Raw genomic sequence first — 17,679 nt, 5'->3', positions numbered from 1 at the left:
GTGGTTTGTACAGAACAGGAAGTCTCAGCTTAGCTTACTCCTAGTGGCCAGAGTGGAAACTACAAGACTTACGGATTGTTTTATATTATAGATAGAAAAATGAGAAAAAGAAAATCGTCCGAAATTCTTAAAAAATATGGTTAACACAAAAACATAATAATAAAAAAAAGGTAATTTTCTGATGACACATCCCCTTTAAGCACATGTATCCCGGGCATGCTGGGAGTTGTAGTTTTGCAACAGCTGGAGACACAGTGTTTGGACACCACTGCTGTAATGCATCCATCTTGTAGGTACTACTCGCAGACAAGGAGTTAGGCTGCTGCTTGCACTGCTTAAATAATAAGGCGGGGGTCCTTCCCGTGTCTCCTCTGGGGCCCCGTGAATCGTAGTCACGCCCTGACTCCCTCCGGTGACCCCTCACACTCCGCACAGACCTTCTTACTTAACCCCCTACAGCACCACCTTCTTGTGACAGCTCCCGCATCTCAACCCAACTTGAAACGGGCTAAGTCCCCGCCCCTATTTCTGATTGGACAACTAACGTCAAACGCTCTCTCGCCATTGGACGGCGCCGGCGTCGCTCACTGGCGGATGTTAGGTTGAGCTCTGGTCACCCCAGGCTCTGCAGGGAGAAGTGCAGACGTAGGAGCCGGGGCCCCCGGGACCTGGAGCTATTGGGGCCTGGGGGAGGATGGACTAGACGGCAGGGCCTCTCCCACCTTCCAGCCCTCCCTGCCCCGCCGTGTGCTGTGTGTGAGGACTGGAGCACCTTTGTGGCTGCACATTGCATTGCTGAGATCGGACGTGTGTAGATGCGGCAGCCGGGTGACAGTGAGGTGATGTGTGTGCCTGTCATGTCCACTTGTGTGGTGTGTTCTTGTGGATGACACCATCCCCCAGAGCTTGATGTGACCTCCCCCCCCCCCTTCCTTTGTTGTAATTCTACCTGGCCATTGCTTCATGGTGCCCAGCTGGACTGCTCCCCCCACCTACCCCTCTACCCTCTACCCCCTCTGGATACATGAAGCGCTGCCAGTCAGACGAGCTGTACCCTGAGGAGGTGGCTGCACAAGATGCTCTTTTGCCACCTACTGTCATGGAAGTGCGAGGTTCAGACAGCCCGGTGCCTGGGGATTTGGGCTTTGCAGGAGCATCTGGTAGCCAGGCAGCCCCTGTCCTCACAAGGAATAAACCTCCAGACCTCAAGGTAATGTCATGTATGAGCTCCTACCATTGGATCCCTCCAGCATCCTGTAGTGGCTTCTGTGCATTCTTCAGGCCTGTGTTCATACCTATACATCAGTCTTTCCCAACCAAGGTGCCTCCAGCTGTTGCAAAACTACAACTCCCAGCATGCCCGGACAGCCAAAGGCTGTCCGGGCATGCTGGGAATTGTAGTTTTGCAATGACTGGAGGCGCCCTGGTTGGGAACCCCTGCTCTACATAGATGGAGGAGATTTATCAAAACCTGAAAAGTTGCTGAGTTGCCCATAGCAACCAATCAGATCGCTTCTTTCATTTTGCAGAGGCCTTGTTAAAGGAAAACTGTCTTGTTTTCTCCTGCCCGATGGATAGTGCGGGAGACGCTGAACATTTTCAGTCCTACCTTGCCCGGATGCGCTGCGCCGTTCACCTGTTATAGCAGTTTTTCTGTATATTAAAATTAGCTGCTAACTGGCACGGGCGGGGTTACAGCCTTCATCTGGCACTGTGACGTAACCACCGCCCGGCCCGCAGCACTGCCCGGCTAATGAATATTCATATAATGTCTTACACTCTCCTTCTCATACTGCGCATGTGCGGGATTTCCTACTATACCCGGAGCGGTCTTTAGCGCCGCTTCATTATATTGCTAATAGATGGTAGGCATGAACTACAACCTTACTCCAGCGCTGCTCCGGACTAATGAACAGCGCTGAAGACCGCTTCCGGGTATAGTAGGAAATCCCGCACATGCGCAGTATTGGCCGGGATGAGAAGGAGAGTGTAAAACATTATATGAATATTCATTAGCTGGGCGGTGCTGCGGGCCGGGCGGTGGTTACGTCACAGTGCCAGATGAAGGCAGTAACCCCGCCCGTGCCAGTTAGCAGCTAATTTAAATATACAGAAAAACTGCTATAATGGGCAAACGGCGCAGCGCATCCGGGCAAGGTAGGACTCAAAATGTTCAACGTCTCCCGCACTAGCCATCGGTACCTGTGGATAGTGCGGGAGAAAACATATGACAGTTTTCCTTTAAAAATGAAAGAATTGATCTGATTGGTTGCTATGGGCAACTGGTCAACTTTTCCTCTAGACAGGTTTTGATAAATCTCCCCCTATGTCGCAAAAAATCTGCTGTTATCTATAAAGGTTCTGGATAGGGACAAATCGTTCTACCTAAACGGGCGGAGTGTGCTATACAATATATAAGTCTCAGGAGTATTGTAGTGTAATGCTATGTTTGCCATAGATATAATGGACTCATAGCTTTATTTGACAAGCAAATTGCTTTCCAACCTTGCAAAACTACAACACCCAGCATGCCCGGACAGCCAACGGCTGTCCGGGCATGCTGGGAGTTTTCGTTTTGCAACAGCTGGAGGCAACCTGGTTGGGAAACACTGCTATGCAACATGTATTGTTGTGGGTACAACTGCATTGATATCCTGGGTATCTGTCCAAAACTATTGACTGAGTTACACAATGGACTTTCTATCTTGTACAACGGTGGAAAACTTTTTTTTTTTAATCAAACAGATTTGTAACTTACTTCTATTAAAAAATCTTAATCCTTCCAGTACTTATTAGCTGCTGAAAACTACAGAGGAAATTCTTTTCTTTTTGGAACACAGAGCTCTCTTCTGACATCACGAGCACAGTGCTTTCTGCTGACCTCTCTGTCCATTTTAGGAACTGTCCAGAGTAGTAGAAAATCCCCATAGCAAACATATGCTGCTCTGGACAGGGATGTCAGCAGAGAGCACTGTGCTCGTCATGTCAGCAGAGAGCACTGTGCTCGTGATGTCAGCAGAGAGCTCTGTGTTCCAAAAAGAAAATAATTTCCTCTGTAGTATTCAACAGCTAATAAGCACTGGAAGGATTACGATTTTTTAAATCTGTTTAACTTTCTGGTACCAGTTGATTTAAAAAAAAAAAAAAAAAAAAAATTCCACCGTAGTACCCCTTTTAAACAATGGACTTTCTTGTTCTTCCCTTAAAGGGGTACTCCGGTGGAAAACTTTTTTTTTAATCAACTGGTACCAGAAAGTTAAACAGATTTGTAAATTACTTCTATTAAAAAATCTTAATCCTTCCAGTACTGTACTTATTAGCTGCTGAATACTACAGAGGAAATTCTTTTCTTTTTGGAACACAGAGCTCTCTGCTGACATCACGAGCACAGTGCTCTCTGCTGACCTCTCTGTCCATTTTAAGAACTGTCCAGAGTAGGAGAAAATCCCCATAGCAAACATATGCTGCTCTGGACAGTTCCTAATATGGACAGAGATGTCAGCAGAGAGCACTGTGTTCCAAAAATAAAATAATTTACTCTGTAGTATTCAGCAGCTAATAAGCACTGGAAGGATTAGGATTTTTTTTAAATAGAAGTAACAAAAAAAGAAGGTTGCAGCAGTACTCTTGGTCAAAAAATGGACGCTCTTAGTGCACTTTTTTGATAAAAATAAGTCCTCCCATCCACCACGCGGAGGTGGCCTAATTTCGGATGGGACCCTAACAGTCAGAGGCTATATGCCCAGCAGAGGTGAGTGTTATGAGTGTTAGGCTCAGAATGTGTGTTAGGGTCCCATCCGAAATGAGGCCACCTCCGCGTGGTGGATGGGGGGACACGTTTTGATCAAAAAGTGCGCTAAGAGCCTACATTTTTGACCAGGAGTGCTGCTGCAACCTTTTTTTTTTTGTATACTCTGTATTTGCACAGCAGCGTGCACCCGTTTATTAGGTAGTTGTGCTGGCTATTTTTCTTTTTGTTTTGTTTTATTTACAAATCTGTTTAAAGGAGTAGTCCAGTAGTGAACAAGTGGCGAATAACTTATCCCCTATCCTAAGGATAGGGGATAAGTTGCAGATCGCGGGGGGTCCGACCGCTGGGGCCCCCCCGCGATCACCTGTACGGAGCCCCGACAGCCCGCGCGAAGGGGGCGTGTTGACCTCAGCACGAAGCGGCGGCCGACATGCCCCCTCAATACAACTCTATGGCAGAGCCGGAGTGCTGCCTTCGGCAATCTCCGGCTCTACCATATCGATGTATTGAGGGGGCGTGTCTGCTTCCGCTTCGTGCGGGGGTCGACACCCGCTATCTGGCCGGAGAGCCTGGCCCCCGTACAGAGATCGCAGGGGGCCCCAGCGGTCAGACCCCCTGCGATCTCAAACTTATCCCCTATCCTTAGGAAAGGGGATACGTTTTTCACCACTGGACTACTCCTTTAAAGGACACCTCTCATCAAATAAACTTTTGATATATTTTAGATTAATGAATGTTGAATAACTTTACAATAGCATGTTAATGAAAAATATGCTTCTTTCTATTGTATTTTTCCCGATCAGTCCTGGCAGCAAGCATTTCTGACTCATGCTGGAGTCCTAAACACTCAGAGCTGCCAGCCTGCTTTGTTCACAGCCAAACAGGCTGTGAACAAAGCAGGCTGGCAGCTCTGAGTGTTCTCCTTTGTGAACAAAGCAGACTGGCAGCTCGTAGTGTTTAGGACTCCAGCATGAGTCTGAAATGCTTGCTGCCAGGACTGGTAGGGAGACCCCTAGTGGTCATTTATTCAAAGTGGAAAATCAAATAGAAAGAAGCATATTTTTTAATAACATACAATTGCAAAGTTATTCTGCATACATTAATCTATAATATATCAAAAGTTTTTTTTGATGAGAGGTACCCTTTAACTTTCTGACATCAGTTAATTAAAAAAAAAAAAAAAAAGCTTACCACCGGAGTACCCCTTTAATGCAGTGTTTCCCAACCTTGCAAAGTTACAACACCCAGCATGCCCGGACATTTTGCAACAGCTGGAGGCACACCACTTGGGAAACACTGCCTTAATGCATTGATCTTGTACTCTCTGTTCATGACCGGCCGCTCAGGTTTACAGTGTAATAACAGTGATGAACATGTCTATAAGACCCCTTTCAACCCCATCCTAGACAGTTGTCAGCCATTGCATTCCTCTGCAGAGCATCGCAAGGTGGAGAGGGTGAACTTATTTGCCTCTGTAGCTGTTTCCATAGAGATGCTGGAAGTTTTGCTGGCTGTCTTTGGTGTGAGAGCTGTGGAGTGGGCTGTTAGCAAGTTGCATGTTATGGAAATTCAGTTATTCAGTATCATGTGTTTTGTTTTTTTCTTTAATCTATTTTTCCTGTAAAGAAAGACATTATATTAGAGTAGTGATCTAGGTAGTGCCTAGGGTACATGTAGCCTCTCGAGGAGCAATACATACCGCCATAAAATGGGAATATATACCGTCATATACTCTGTGACTTGTCTGGTGAGAATAATAGTGCCCATAAGCCAGGAGGCACATGCTCGTAATAGAAGGTGTCCATACACTCTGAGATGTCTCACTGGTTCATTCATTCTGGTTTTGGGGTTTTTAGAAAATTCCATTATAATGTAGCGGTGCTGTCACCACATATGGGGTCTGAGCCTTGTATTGAGAAAATGTCCATGTGCCCTATTGAATACTTGTGGTAGGTGACAGATTACATACGCAGTTTCTTTGGACTGTATGTCTCAGTACGCCAAAATATTCAAATTGTTGTACAACTGTTCTTTCAGCAATACAAGCATTGACAACAAAGCATAAAAAAAAAAAACACACTCACACACATGTAGTAGAAAACCCACCCTCTTAAAGGGGTTATCCAGGAAAAAAAGTTTTTTTATATATCAACTGACTCCAGAAAGTTAAACAACTTCTGTTAAAAAATCTTAATCCTTTCAGTACTAATGAGCTGCTGAAGTTGAGTTGTTCTTTTCTGTCTATGTGCTCTCTGATGACACGTGTCTCGGGAACCGCCCAGTTTAGAAACAAATTCCCATGGCAATCCTCTTCTACTCTGTGCAGTTCCCGAGACAAGCAGAGATGTCAGCAGAGAGCATTGTTGCCAGACAGAAAACAACAACTCAACTTCAGCAGCTGATAATTATTGAAAGGATTAAGATTTTTTAATAGAAGTCATTTACAAATCTGTTTAACTTTCTGGAGCCAGTTGATATATAAAAAAAAAAAAGTTTTTTCCTAGATAACCCCTTTAACCCCTTAAGGACGCAGGACGTAAATGTATGTCCTGGTGCGGTACTTAACGCACCAGGACGTACATTTACGTCCTGTGCATAACCGCGGGCATCGGAGCGATGCCCGTGTCATGCGCGGCTGATCCCGGCTGCTGTTCGCAGCTAGGGACCCGCCGGCACTGGCCGACGCCCGCGATCTCGCGGGCGTCTGCCATTAACCCCTTAGGTGCCGGGATCAATACAGATCCCGGCATCTGCGGCAGTGCGCGATTTCAATGAATGATCGGATCGCCCGCAGCGCTACTGCGGGGATCTGATCATTCAGAACGCCGCACGGAGGTCCCCTCACCTTCCGGCTCCCGGCGTCTACTGCTCTGGTCTGAGATCGAGCAGACCAGAGCAGAAGATGACCGATAATACTGATCTGTTCTATGTCCTATACATAGAACAGATCAGTATTAGCAATCATGGTATTGCTATGAATAGTTTAATAGACATATTTGGTATCGCCACGTGTGTAAATGTCCGAACTATTAAAATAAAATGTTAATGATCCCATACGGTGAACGGCGTGAACGTAAAAAAAAAAAAAAGTTCAAAATTGCTACTTTTTAATACATTTTATTAAAAAAAAAAATTCTAAAAAATGTATTAAAAGTTTTTTATATGCAATTGTGGTATCAAAAAAAAGTACAAATCATGGCGCAAAAAATGAGGCCTCATACCGCCGCTTATACGGAAAAATAAAAAAGTTAGAGGTCATCAAAATAAAGGGATTATAAACGTACTAATTTGGTTAAAAAGTTTGTGATTTTTTTTTAAGCGCAACAATAATAGAAAAGTATGTAATAATGGGTATCATTTTAATCGTATTGACCCTCAGAATAAAGAACACACATCATTTTTACTGTAAATTGTATGGCGTGAAAACGAAACCTTCCAAAATTAGCAAAATTGCGTTTTTCTTTTTAATTTCCCCACAAAAATAGTGTTTTTTGGTTGCGCCATACATTTTATGATATAATGAGTTATGTCATTACAAAGGACAACTGGTCACGCAAAAAACAAGCCCTCATACTAGTCTGTGGATGAAAATATAAAAGAGTTATGATTTTTAGATGGCGAGGAGGAAAAAATGAAAACGTAAAAATTTAATTGTCTTAGTCCTTAAGGGGTTAAGGCTAGGTTTCCATTCCAAAACACTGCGGCCTTTTGTTAGCTGAAATCAATAGGTATTTATGAGACGCCAAACCCTCTTGGTGTTTTTTTCCTTTGGCGTATTTCTGCAGTTTTGGGCACAGTGGCAGTTTTCCAAAATCACCGCCTGTTGAGACCATGTTTATTTTTTATTTTTTTTTACACAATCTTGGTGCTTCTCTCCCACAGAAGTCTAAGGGAGAAAAAAAACGCCATAACAAAATGCCATGTGGGTTTAGCATTGAATAAAAATCCTTGAGTCACATGAAGAAAGAATCGCATAATTGTCATGATAAAAATGCCGGGGGAAAAAGCACCAAAGAAAATGAAAGCAAGAGCAAAGGCCATTTCCAACATGATATACAAGTACCGTGCTCCCTCAAGTTACAATATTAATTGGTTCCAGGACGACCATTGTATGTTGAAACTATTGTATGTTGAGGCCATTGTAAGTTGAGGGATCACTGCATAGAAATAAAAGCTCTAGGTGTGGAATCCCCCCTAGAAAAAAACTGCATCTGAATGCAATCTATCTATAGACTTTACCGCACATGCACATTGTAAGGTGATAGAATTTTTCATATGAAAAGCCTCCAGTAAAAGGCACCTCATAGACATGCTGCCTTTCTCTTTGTGACTCAGCAATGCCATTAATAATTGAATCCTATGGAGAAGTGACGATGGAGTTTGGATACTGGAGCATAGAAATGTAAAAAATCTCCTATGATCTATTAGAGATAGGATATAGGATGTATCATTTCTAAGAAGATTTACGAAATCTGAATGAAGCGTAGGTGTCACATGAGGGGCACCTAGAAGCAGACAGCTACTGAAGGATAAGGCTGGGCTCACATTGGACAGAATAGTGTAGGATGATTTGCTATTTTGTCCATGGAGTCCAATGGGTCCCATTGGTAACCATTATGTATCGAAATTATTGGCACTATCTTTTTTTTTTTTTTTTGCTCCAATGAAAAAGACAATGCAGGTGTGAACCCGGGCCAAAAAGCTAGTTAGCATATAGATCACACATTTCCTTGGATGAGGAGGGAACACTCCGCAGAGGGAAACTCCAGCACTCCGTAACGGTGCCTCAAAATCGTCCAACTTTATTAAGAATCTAAGTTAAAAGTTCAGAAACATATCCTAAAAACTCAACATGTTTCGGAAGTAAGTATTACTTTATCGGGTATACCTCAAAGGATATTACCGAAATGCAAATGAACTTGATGCTTAATGAAGTTGGATAAATATCAGATACATACTGCAGAGTGCTGGAGTTTTTCTGGAGTTTTTCTCTCAGGCTAAGTTCCCACTTGTTTTTTTTTCTGGCAGTTTTTGGATATCTGCCACTGCGGTTTTTGAGCCAAAGTCAAAAATGTATTCAAAAGGAATAGGAATAGGACATATAAAGGAAGGACTTACACTTCTCCTCCCTTATGGATCCACTTCTGACTTTGGCTCAACAACTGCAGTGGCAGATATCCAAAAACTGCCAGAAAAAACCCAAGTGGAAACTTAGCGTAAGGAGTGTTTGTGTTCAGTACAGATCAGCTGCTACAATGAAATCATATTGTTACACTAAACATAGGGACAGAAAATACATACAGGCCACTGTGAGGGGGTGGGGTTTTTTGTTTCTGTCAACCATGTATTTACTTACAGAAGGGACCAGAATTGGATAATAAATACCAGAATAAATTACAAAAACATTTAAAGCGCAACTGTCATGGAAATTATACCCCCCAGACTAATACCATGACAGTATAGATGATGACACTTGTAATGCAGCTGTACTTTTGGCTGCTGTTTATCACTCTTTATCAGCCAGAAAATAGTTTTATTGTGCGGTCAGCAACAGTTGGATAGGCGTGGCCGGGGATCGTAATGCCCCGCCTCCGCCACGCCTATCCCCTGTAAGTGAGCACTGGACCACTGTGTGATTGACACACAGGTCCCCACCCCCCGATGTCCATGATGTGCGGGCCGGCGTGACTCCACTGAGCCTTTACATATTATGTGCACCTTTATGTTATATGATATACAGTGCCCGTACTCCTCTTCTTTCTTCTCCTGGTGCCGGAGACGCACTGCTTCTGCTTTCACTATAGGCAGAGAGCTCGCTCCCATTGTCTGCCGCCAGCTCAGGGCGCCTGCGCAGTGCTAGAGGCAGGGAGAGAGCTCACTGCCTATAGTGAAAGCAGAAGCAGCGCGTCTCCGGCACCAGGAGAAGAAAGAAGAGGAGTACGGGCACTGTATTTCATATAACGTAAAGGTGCACATTATATGTATAGTCTCAGTGGAGTCACGCCAGCCCGCACATCACGGACATCGGGGAGTGGGGACCTGTGTGTCAATCACACAGTGGTCCAGCGCTCACTTACAGGGGATAGGCGTGGCGGAGGTGGGGCATTACGATCCCCAGCCACGCCTATCCGACTGTTGCTGACCGCACAATAAAACTATTTTCTGGCTGATAAAGAGTGATAAACAGCAGCCAAAAGTACAGCTGCATTACAAGTGTCATCATCTATACTATCATGGTATTAGTCTGGGGGGTATAATTTCCATGACAGTTGCGCTTTAAATCTCCTTAAAAAATTATATTGACAGTTACACTGTAAAGGAGTTATCCGGTAAAAAAATGTTTTCTACTATGCCCAGGCTGCCACAATTAAAATATAAAACTTGGACTTACCTCTCGTTCCCCCAGTGCTGCTGGTATTGCTCTCCTGCCATCTGGTGCGGTCTTCTGACTGCTTTTGGGGCCCGACACATCACACTGCTGCTCAGCTTATCACCAGCCACAGTGATAGGCTAAGTGGTGGGGTGATTTATTAAGCCTGGGCTCGGCCTTCTTCCTGGTGTCCCGGGCCTCATACATGACCCTGCCCCTCAGCCTATCAACAGCCAAGACAGGACATTGCTGCTGGAAGAAGTCCGCACTGGAGGACTGTAGAGTGATTTCATTGGCACCATGGGGCCGACGAGAGGTAAGTCAAGGTTAATCATTTTAACTGTGGCAGTCTTTGCATAATTGAAAAATAAACAATTTAAATGGATACTCCGCCCCTAGACATCTTATCCCCTATCCAAAACATAGGGGATAAGATGTCTGATCGTAGGGGTCCCGCTGCTGGGACCCCCGCAATCTACCTGCAGTACCCAGTGTTCATTCAGAGCCGGAGGCTCGTGACGTTACGGCCATGCCCCCTTGTGACGTCATGCAACGCCCTCTCAATGCAAGTCTATGGGAGGGGGTGTGTGTCACGAGGGGGGTGTGTGGCCGTGACGTCACGCACCTCCGCCGCTGCATCGCTAGTCATCCAGAAGTTCGCTTTGTGCACCGGATGACTGAGGTGTTGCAGCAGAGATCGCGGAGGTTCCCAGCAGCAGGACCCCCATGATCAGACATCTTATCCCCTATCCTTTGGATAGGGGATAAGATGTCTAGGGATGGAGAACACCTTTAAGTGTAATATTTTATCACAGTAAATGCTGCCAATGTGTTTATATGAATATTGTGGGCAGTAGATATATATTACTTATTATTCTTTATGGTGTTCAGTTTGTCAATAAAAATATTGTCTATGGTCTAAGATTCAGACAGCCCAACCGAGGGATTTTGGGATGTTTAGCCCATAAATATATACTGCATGTTGCAAATGTACCCATATAAACGCCTTTTGTCATGTAGTAAAGGGCCAGCTTTCCTAGCAATCTTCAGTCATTTGTCAGGGAGAAATATGAGACATTGCTGTTCCTGCTTAGTACCCATACTGTGGTCACACTTCACTAGAGAATGCAATTTATTGTAATGCCAGAGCTTAGAAACCAGTGGCTTACAGTGAAATTGCCATTGTTACATATAGCACACAACTGTAGTACGATAAGCATTGTAGGACAGAATTGTCCCAGTTAGGACACCCTTTGATTTAATAATCGAGAAAAATTAAGCGAGAAAAAAGACACAGCGCCCCTAGTGCGGTACTTAAAGGTTTCTTTGGCAAAATGTAAAGATTTACACATACCACAAGATGTTGCGCTCAGGGCAAAACACCATATCACGTGTAGAAAAAGATCATGTTTAGAAAAAGCCTGTGTGCAGCCTCGATCCTCCGGTCAGGTCCTCCCTTACCAGCAAGTACAACAGCAAAGGTTCCAAAAGAAAATGGATCTAACTCAGGCGCAGCTACAGTAGAAGAAGGATGACGATGTCCATAGATATTGCTTCATAAAGTTCATTCAGGGCACAAAAGCAACGCGTTTCTTGCCCGCAAGGGGCACTTCCTCAGGCAATGTGCATATACAAAAAATGGCAAACACTAGGATTTAAATACAACACCCTTATGTATCTTCTAAAGGTTAAGTCAATCTGGTAATTCAGAATTGACTGCTGAACTTCTCACAGCTGTGTTAGAGTTCATACTGTTACTATTAGGCAAAAGTCATATAAGATCCAACCAAATTTAGTGGAAACAACTTTCCACTGTTAAAATGTATAAAGCTGATAACGTTCTGATAATGTACTCTATAAAATTATTGTTATTGGTGGACTTAGTATTATGGATCCATGGAGCAGGTGGGTAAGCGTACGTGAGATTCGCTCGTAAGCGCTCTAATGTTGTGAGATTCATGAATGAAAGCGCTATATGCGCCATAGCGTAGCTAGTAGTGGGCGGAGTAAGGCTGGTAAGTAAGCGTGTGTAAGATCCGCTAGTAAGCATTTTGATGTAGTAGGATTAATGAATGGGAGCGCTATATGTGCCGTAGCGTGAATGTTGTATGACTCCATAATAAAGGCCTCCTGCACACTGCTGGATTGTGAATGCTGTATGACTCCATAATAAAGGCCTCCTGCACGCTGCTGGATTGTGAATGCTGTATGACTCCATAATAAAGGCCTCCTGCACACTGCTGGATTGTGAATGCTGTATGACTCCATAATAAAGGCCTCCTGCACACTGCTGGATTGTGAATGTTGTATGACTCCATAATAAAGGCCTCCTGCACACTGCTGGATTGTGAATGTTGTATGACTCCATAATAAAGGCCTCCTGCACACTGCTGGATTGTGAATGTTGTATGACTCCATAATAAAGGCCTCCTGCACACTGCTGGATTGTGAATGCTGTATGACTCCATAATAAAGGCCTCCTGCACACTGCTGGATTGTGAATGCTGTATGACTCCATAATAAAGGCCTCCTGCACACTGCTGGATTGTGAATGCTGTATGACTCCATAATAAAGGCCTCCTGCACACTGCTGGATTGTGAATGCTGTATGACTCCATAATAAAGGCCTCCTGCACACTGCTGGATTGTGAATGCTGTATGACTCCATAATAAAGGCCTCCTGCACACTGCTGGATTGTGAATGCTGTATGACTCCATAATAAAGGCCTCCTGCACACTGCTGGATTGTGAATGCTGTATGACTCCATAATGAAGGACTCCTGCACACTGCTGGATTGTGAATGTTGTATGACTCCATAATAAAGGCCTCCTGCACACTGCTGGATTGTGAATGTTGTATGACTCCATAACAGGTCATTAGTGTAACCTGCTAACTATTGCTGGGCGGTATACTGGTTCATTCCGAATGCCGAATTTTTTTTCCTGCACGATAAGAATTTTTCCCATACTGCAATACCGGTTGCCCCCCCCCTCGAATTAATGAATTATCAGCCACAGCGTGCTCCCCCCCCCGGTTTATCAGCCCAGTGCTGCGCTGTCCCCCACATCTGGGACCCGCGAGCGCTGCTTCTCCCCCCCAAAATAATTATCAGCCCGGGCTTCAAAAGTAAACAAAATAAACTTTAACTCACCTTCCTATGTTCCCCCATTGCTCCAAAAACGGCCTCACGGTCCCTCCACTGCTCTTGCTGCTTCCTGGAGATGGGAACGTCACAGAGCCGTCAGCGTATCACCGGCTGCAGCGATGTCTCGCCTCGGCCGGTGATCGGCTGAGCGCATTGTCATGTAAGGAGCTGGACGGCTTCTTACATGACAGTGTGCTCAGCCTATCACCGGCCGAGGCGGAACATCGCTGCGGCCGGTGATATGCCGACTGCTCTGTGACGTTCCCATCCCCAGGAATCAGCATGAGGCTCGCATCGCTGGACCGTGTGGCTGGTTCCTGAGCAACGGGGGAATGTAGGAAGGGGAGTAAAAGTTTACTTTGTTTATTTTTGCAGCCCTGGCACAGGATAGTACAGTACAGCGGCTGACAATTATTTGGGGGGGGAGAGAAGCAGTGCTCGCGGGTCACATATGATGAGTTCCCCGATGTGGGGGACAGCGCAGCGCTGGGCTGAGAAACCGGGGGGGGGGGGGGAAAGCAGCGCCCAGGGGTCACATGATAGCGGGGGAAGCAGTGCCCACGGGTCATATGATGGGGGGGGGAATACCATTAAATACTGTGGAACAGCCATAATTTACAAAAATACCGTGATACACATTTTTAGTCATACCGCCCAGCTCTACTGCTAACCACCTCAGGGCCATATGTGTGTAGCGGGTCTCTTAACCTTTCTAACATAAAATAATGTGGTGCTGACTGTCAACCACCACCAGCCAGTGCTCATAGGGGGAACAGTCCAGTGGCTCTGGGCCACGCCATCCCTCAGACATGAGAAGAAAGCTGTTCAGCACCATCGGTGTGTAGAAAAAACTATTCCGGCTTTATTGAAGGTTGCATACAAAGGTTTAGAAATACAGGATAAAAGTCTCTAACGCATTTCACTCCATTGGCGCTTAGTCATAGAGTATCCACAGACATGGCGCCACAACAGCAACGGCCGCCGCACAGGACCTCACCTGTGGCCTTGACATGGCGAGTGGTCTTGCACATTTTGATCAAAAGGTACACCAACAACCTGTTAACTATTATGCTTTTGAAACATGCTGAGAAGCAACTAGATCATAGTATTACCGGTAGTTGTGTGGCCATGTTTTGTTTCTCCATTTTTGAAATACCCTGATTATGCTGTAGGTTTTCTGCAAACAATTTCCAGTGGTTACACCACACCCTCTAGTTTCACCAGCGATGTGGATGTGATTGGAGAAAACATCCGCATGGAATCTGACTTGTGGTGCGGAATTGAAATCCACAGCATGTCAGTTTATTGGGATCATACACTTCAGATTTATTGTGGACTAGCTTTTGCCCGCGGCCTGCTCACGTTAAATTTGGGGTAACATAGATTTTACTTTTTACGATCCTATAGTAATGAGGCCGCTCTGGGTAAAGTCTACGGGCATCCAAACAACCCGAAACATTACATCTGCTGTTTCATGGAATTGAAGATCGACATCCTTTGAGGACTTTTACCGAGTCTGCGGCAGGGGAACCCGCCTTCTCGCGCTGCTTATATACTGCCAACAGTCCTCCTATCTCGTCCTCCTATCTCGTCCTCCTATCCCGTCCTCCTATCCCGTCCTCCTAACCCTTCCTCCTAACCCTTCCTCCTAACCCGTCCTCCTATCCTGTCCTCCTATCCTGTCCTCATATCCCATCCTCATATCTTGACCTCCTAACCTGACCTCCTATACTGTCCTCCTATGCCTTCCTCCTATCCCGTCCTCCTATCCCGACCTCCTATCCCGTCCTCCTATCTCGACCTTCCCGACCTCCTATCCCTTCCTCCTATCCCGACCCCGTATCTCTTCCTCCTATCCCGACCTCCTATCCCGTCCTCCTATCCCATCCTCCTATCCCGACCTCCTATCCCGACCTCCTATCTCGGCCTCCTGTCCCGTCCTCCTATCTCGACCTCCTGTCCCGTCCTCCTATCCTGTCCTCCTATCCCGTCCTCATATCCCGATCTCCTATCCCGACCTCCTATCCCGACCTCCTATCCCAACCTCTCTCGACCTCCTATCCTGACCTTTCTATCCCGTCCTCCAAACCCGTCCTCCTATCCCCTCCTCCTATCTCGTCCTCCTATCTCGACCTCCTATCCCGACCTCCTATCACGACCTCATATCCCGATCAACCCGTCCTCCTATGCCGACCTCCCATCCCGTCCTCATATCCCGACCTGTAAATGTGTACCAGGTATTGAAATATCTCCAGCCGTACGGAAGTTATGTGGGAACATACATTTCCCATTGATTTGCATGGGACTTTAACCCCTTAAGGACACAGCCAATTTTCACTGTAGGACACAACCATTTTTTGCACATCTGACCACTGTCACTTTAAACATTAATAACTCTGGGATGCTTTTACCTTTCATTCTGATTCCGAGATAGTTTTTTCGTGACATATTCTACTTTATGTTAGTGGTAAAATTTTGTCGATTCGTGCATCATTTCTTGGTGAAAAATTCCAAAATTTGATGAAAAAAATTTAACATTTAGCATTTTTTTTTACTTTGAAACTCTCTACTTATAAGGAAAATGAATATTCCAAATAAATGATATATTGATTCACATATACAATATGTCTACTTTATGTTTCCATCATAAAGTTGACATGTTTTTACTTTTGGAAGACATCAGAGGGCTTCAAAGTATAGCAGCAATTTTCCGATTTTTCACAAAATTTTCAAAATTGAAATTTTTCAGGGACCAGTTCTGTTTTGAAGTGGATTTGAAGGACCTTCTTTTTAGAAATACCCAATAAATGATTTCACAGGAATAGCAGCAAATTGAAGGAGAAAATTCAAAATTTTCCTTTTTTACACTCGCATGTTCTTGTAGACCCAGTTATTGAATTTTTACAAGGGGTAAAAGGAGAGAAATCTTCCTAAAATGTGTAACCCAATTTCTCTCGAGTAAGAAAATACCTCATATGTATATGTCAAGTGTTCGGTGGGCGCAGTAGAGGGCTCAAAAGGGAAGGAGCGACAGTGGGATTTTGGAGAGTGAATTTTTCTGAAATGGTCTTTGGGGGGGGCATGTCACTTTTAGGAAGCCCCTATGGTGCCAGAACAGAAAAAAAAAAAACCACATGGCATACTATTTTGGAAACTGCACCCCTCTAGGCACATAACAAGGGGTCCAGTGAGCCTTAACACCCCACAGGTGGTCATTAAAGTTGGATGTGAAAATTTTTATATATTTTTTTCTTCACTAAAATGCTAGTTTTCCCTCAAATATTTTTTTTTACAAGGGATAATAGGACAAAATGACCCCCAAAATTTGTAACCACATCTCTTCTGAGTATGGAAATACCCCATGTTAGGACATAAAATGCTCTGCGGGCAAACTACAATGCTCAGAAGAGAAGGAGTCACATTCGGCTTTTGAAAAGCAAATTTTGCTGAAATGGTTTTTGGGGGGCATGTTGCATTTAGGAAACCCCTATGGTGCAAGGAGAGCAAAAAAAAAAAAAAAAAAAACCACATGGCATACTATTTTGGAAACTACACCCCTCAAGGCACGTAACAAGGGGTCCATTGAGCCTTAACACCCCACAGGTGTTTGACGACTTTTCGTGAAAGTTGGATGTGTAAATGTTTTTTTTTTTCCACTAAAATGCTAGTTTTCCCTCAAATTAAAAATGTTTACAAGGGGTAATAGGACAAAATGCCCCCCAAAATTTTAAACCCCATCTCTTCTGAGTATGGAAATACCCCATGTGTGGACGTCAAGTGCTCTGCAGGCGCACTACAATGCTCAGAAGAGAAGGAGCGCCATTGAGCTTTTGGGGAAAAAAATTGTTTGGAATGGAAGTCAGGGGCCATGTGCGTTTACAAAGCCCCCCGTGGTGCCAGGACAGTGGACCCCCCTACATGTGACCCTATTTTGGAAACTACACCCCTCACAGAATTTAATAAGGGGTGCAGTGAGTATTTACACAGATCTTTGGAACAGTGGGCTATGCAAATGAAAAATAAAATTTTTCATTTTCACGTACCACTGTTCCAAAAATCTGTCAGACACCTGTGGGGCGTAAATGCTCACTGCACCCCTTATTACATTACATGAAGGGTGTAGTTTCCAAAATGGGGTCACATGTGGGTATTTCTTTTTTTGCGTTTATGTCAGAACCGCTGTAAAATCGGCCACCCCTGTGCAAATCACCAATTTAGGTCTCAAATGTACATGGTGCGCTCTCACTCCTGAGCCTTGTTGTGCACCCGCAGAGCATTTTACAACCACATATGGGGTATTTCTGTACTCAGGAGAAATTGCCTTACAAATTTTGGGAGTCTTTTTTTCCTTTTAACGCTTGTGAAAATAAAAAGTATGGGGCAACACCAGCATGTTAGTGTAACATTTTTAA

At 44.6% G+C, this 17,679-nt stretch overlaps 1 protein-coding gene across 2 annotated transcripts in view; it reads left to right on the top strand.

The window, feature by feature from the left end:
• Positions 1-588: 588 nt before the first annotated feature.
• TMCC2 (transmembrane and coiled-coil domain family 2) overlaps positions 589-17,679 on the top strand; it is an 85,970-nt gene continuing 68,879 nt past the window's right edge. For both annotated transcript variants that reach the window (XM_056558072.1, XM_056558071.1), the window contains exon 1: positions 589-1,210. In XM_056558072.1, coding sequence (XP_056414047.1) covers positions 1,025-1,210 — 186 coding nt within the window. In that variant the 5' untranslated portion in view covers positions 589-1,024. The remainder of the gene's footprint in view (positions 1,211-17,679) is intronic.

Source organism: Hyla sarda, chromosome 2, assembly GCF_029499605.1.
Source record: "Hyla sarda isolate aHylSar1 chromosome 2, aHylSar1.hap1, whole genome shotgun sequence".
In the NCBI taxonomy this organism is placed as follows: domain Eukaryota; kingdom Metazoa; phylum Chordata; class Amphibia; order Anura; family Hylidae; genus Hyla; species Hyla sarda.
This window is presented reverse-complemented; position numbering and strand designations above follow the sequence as displayed.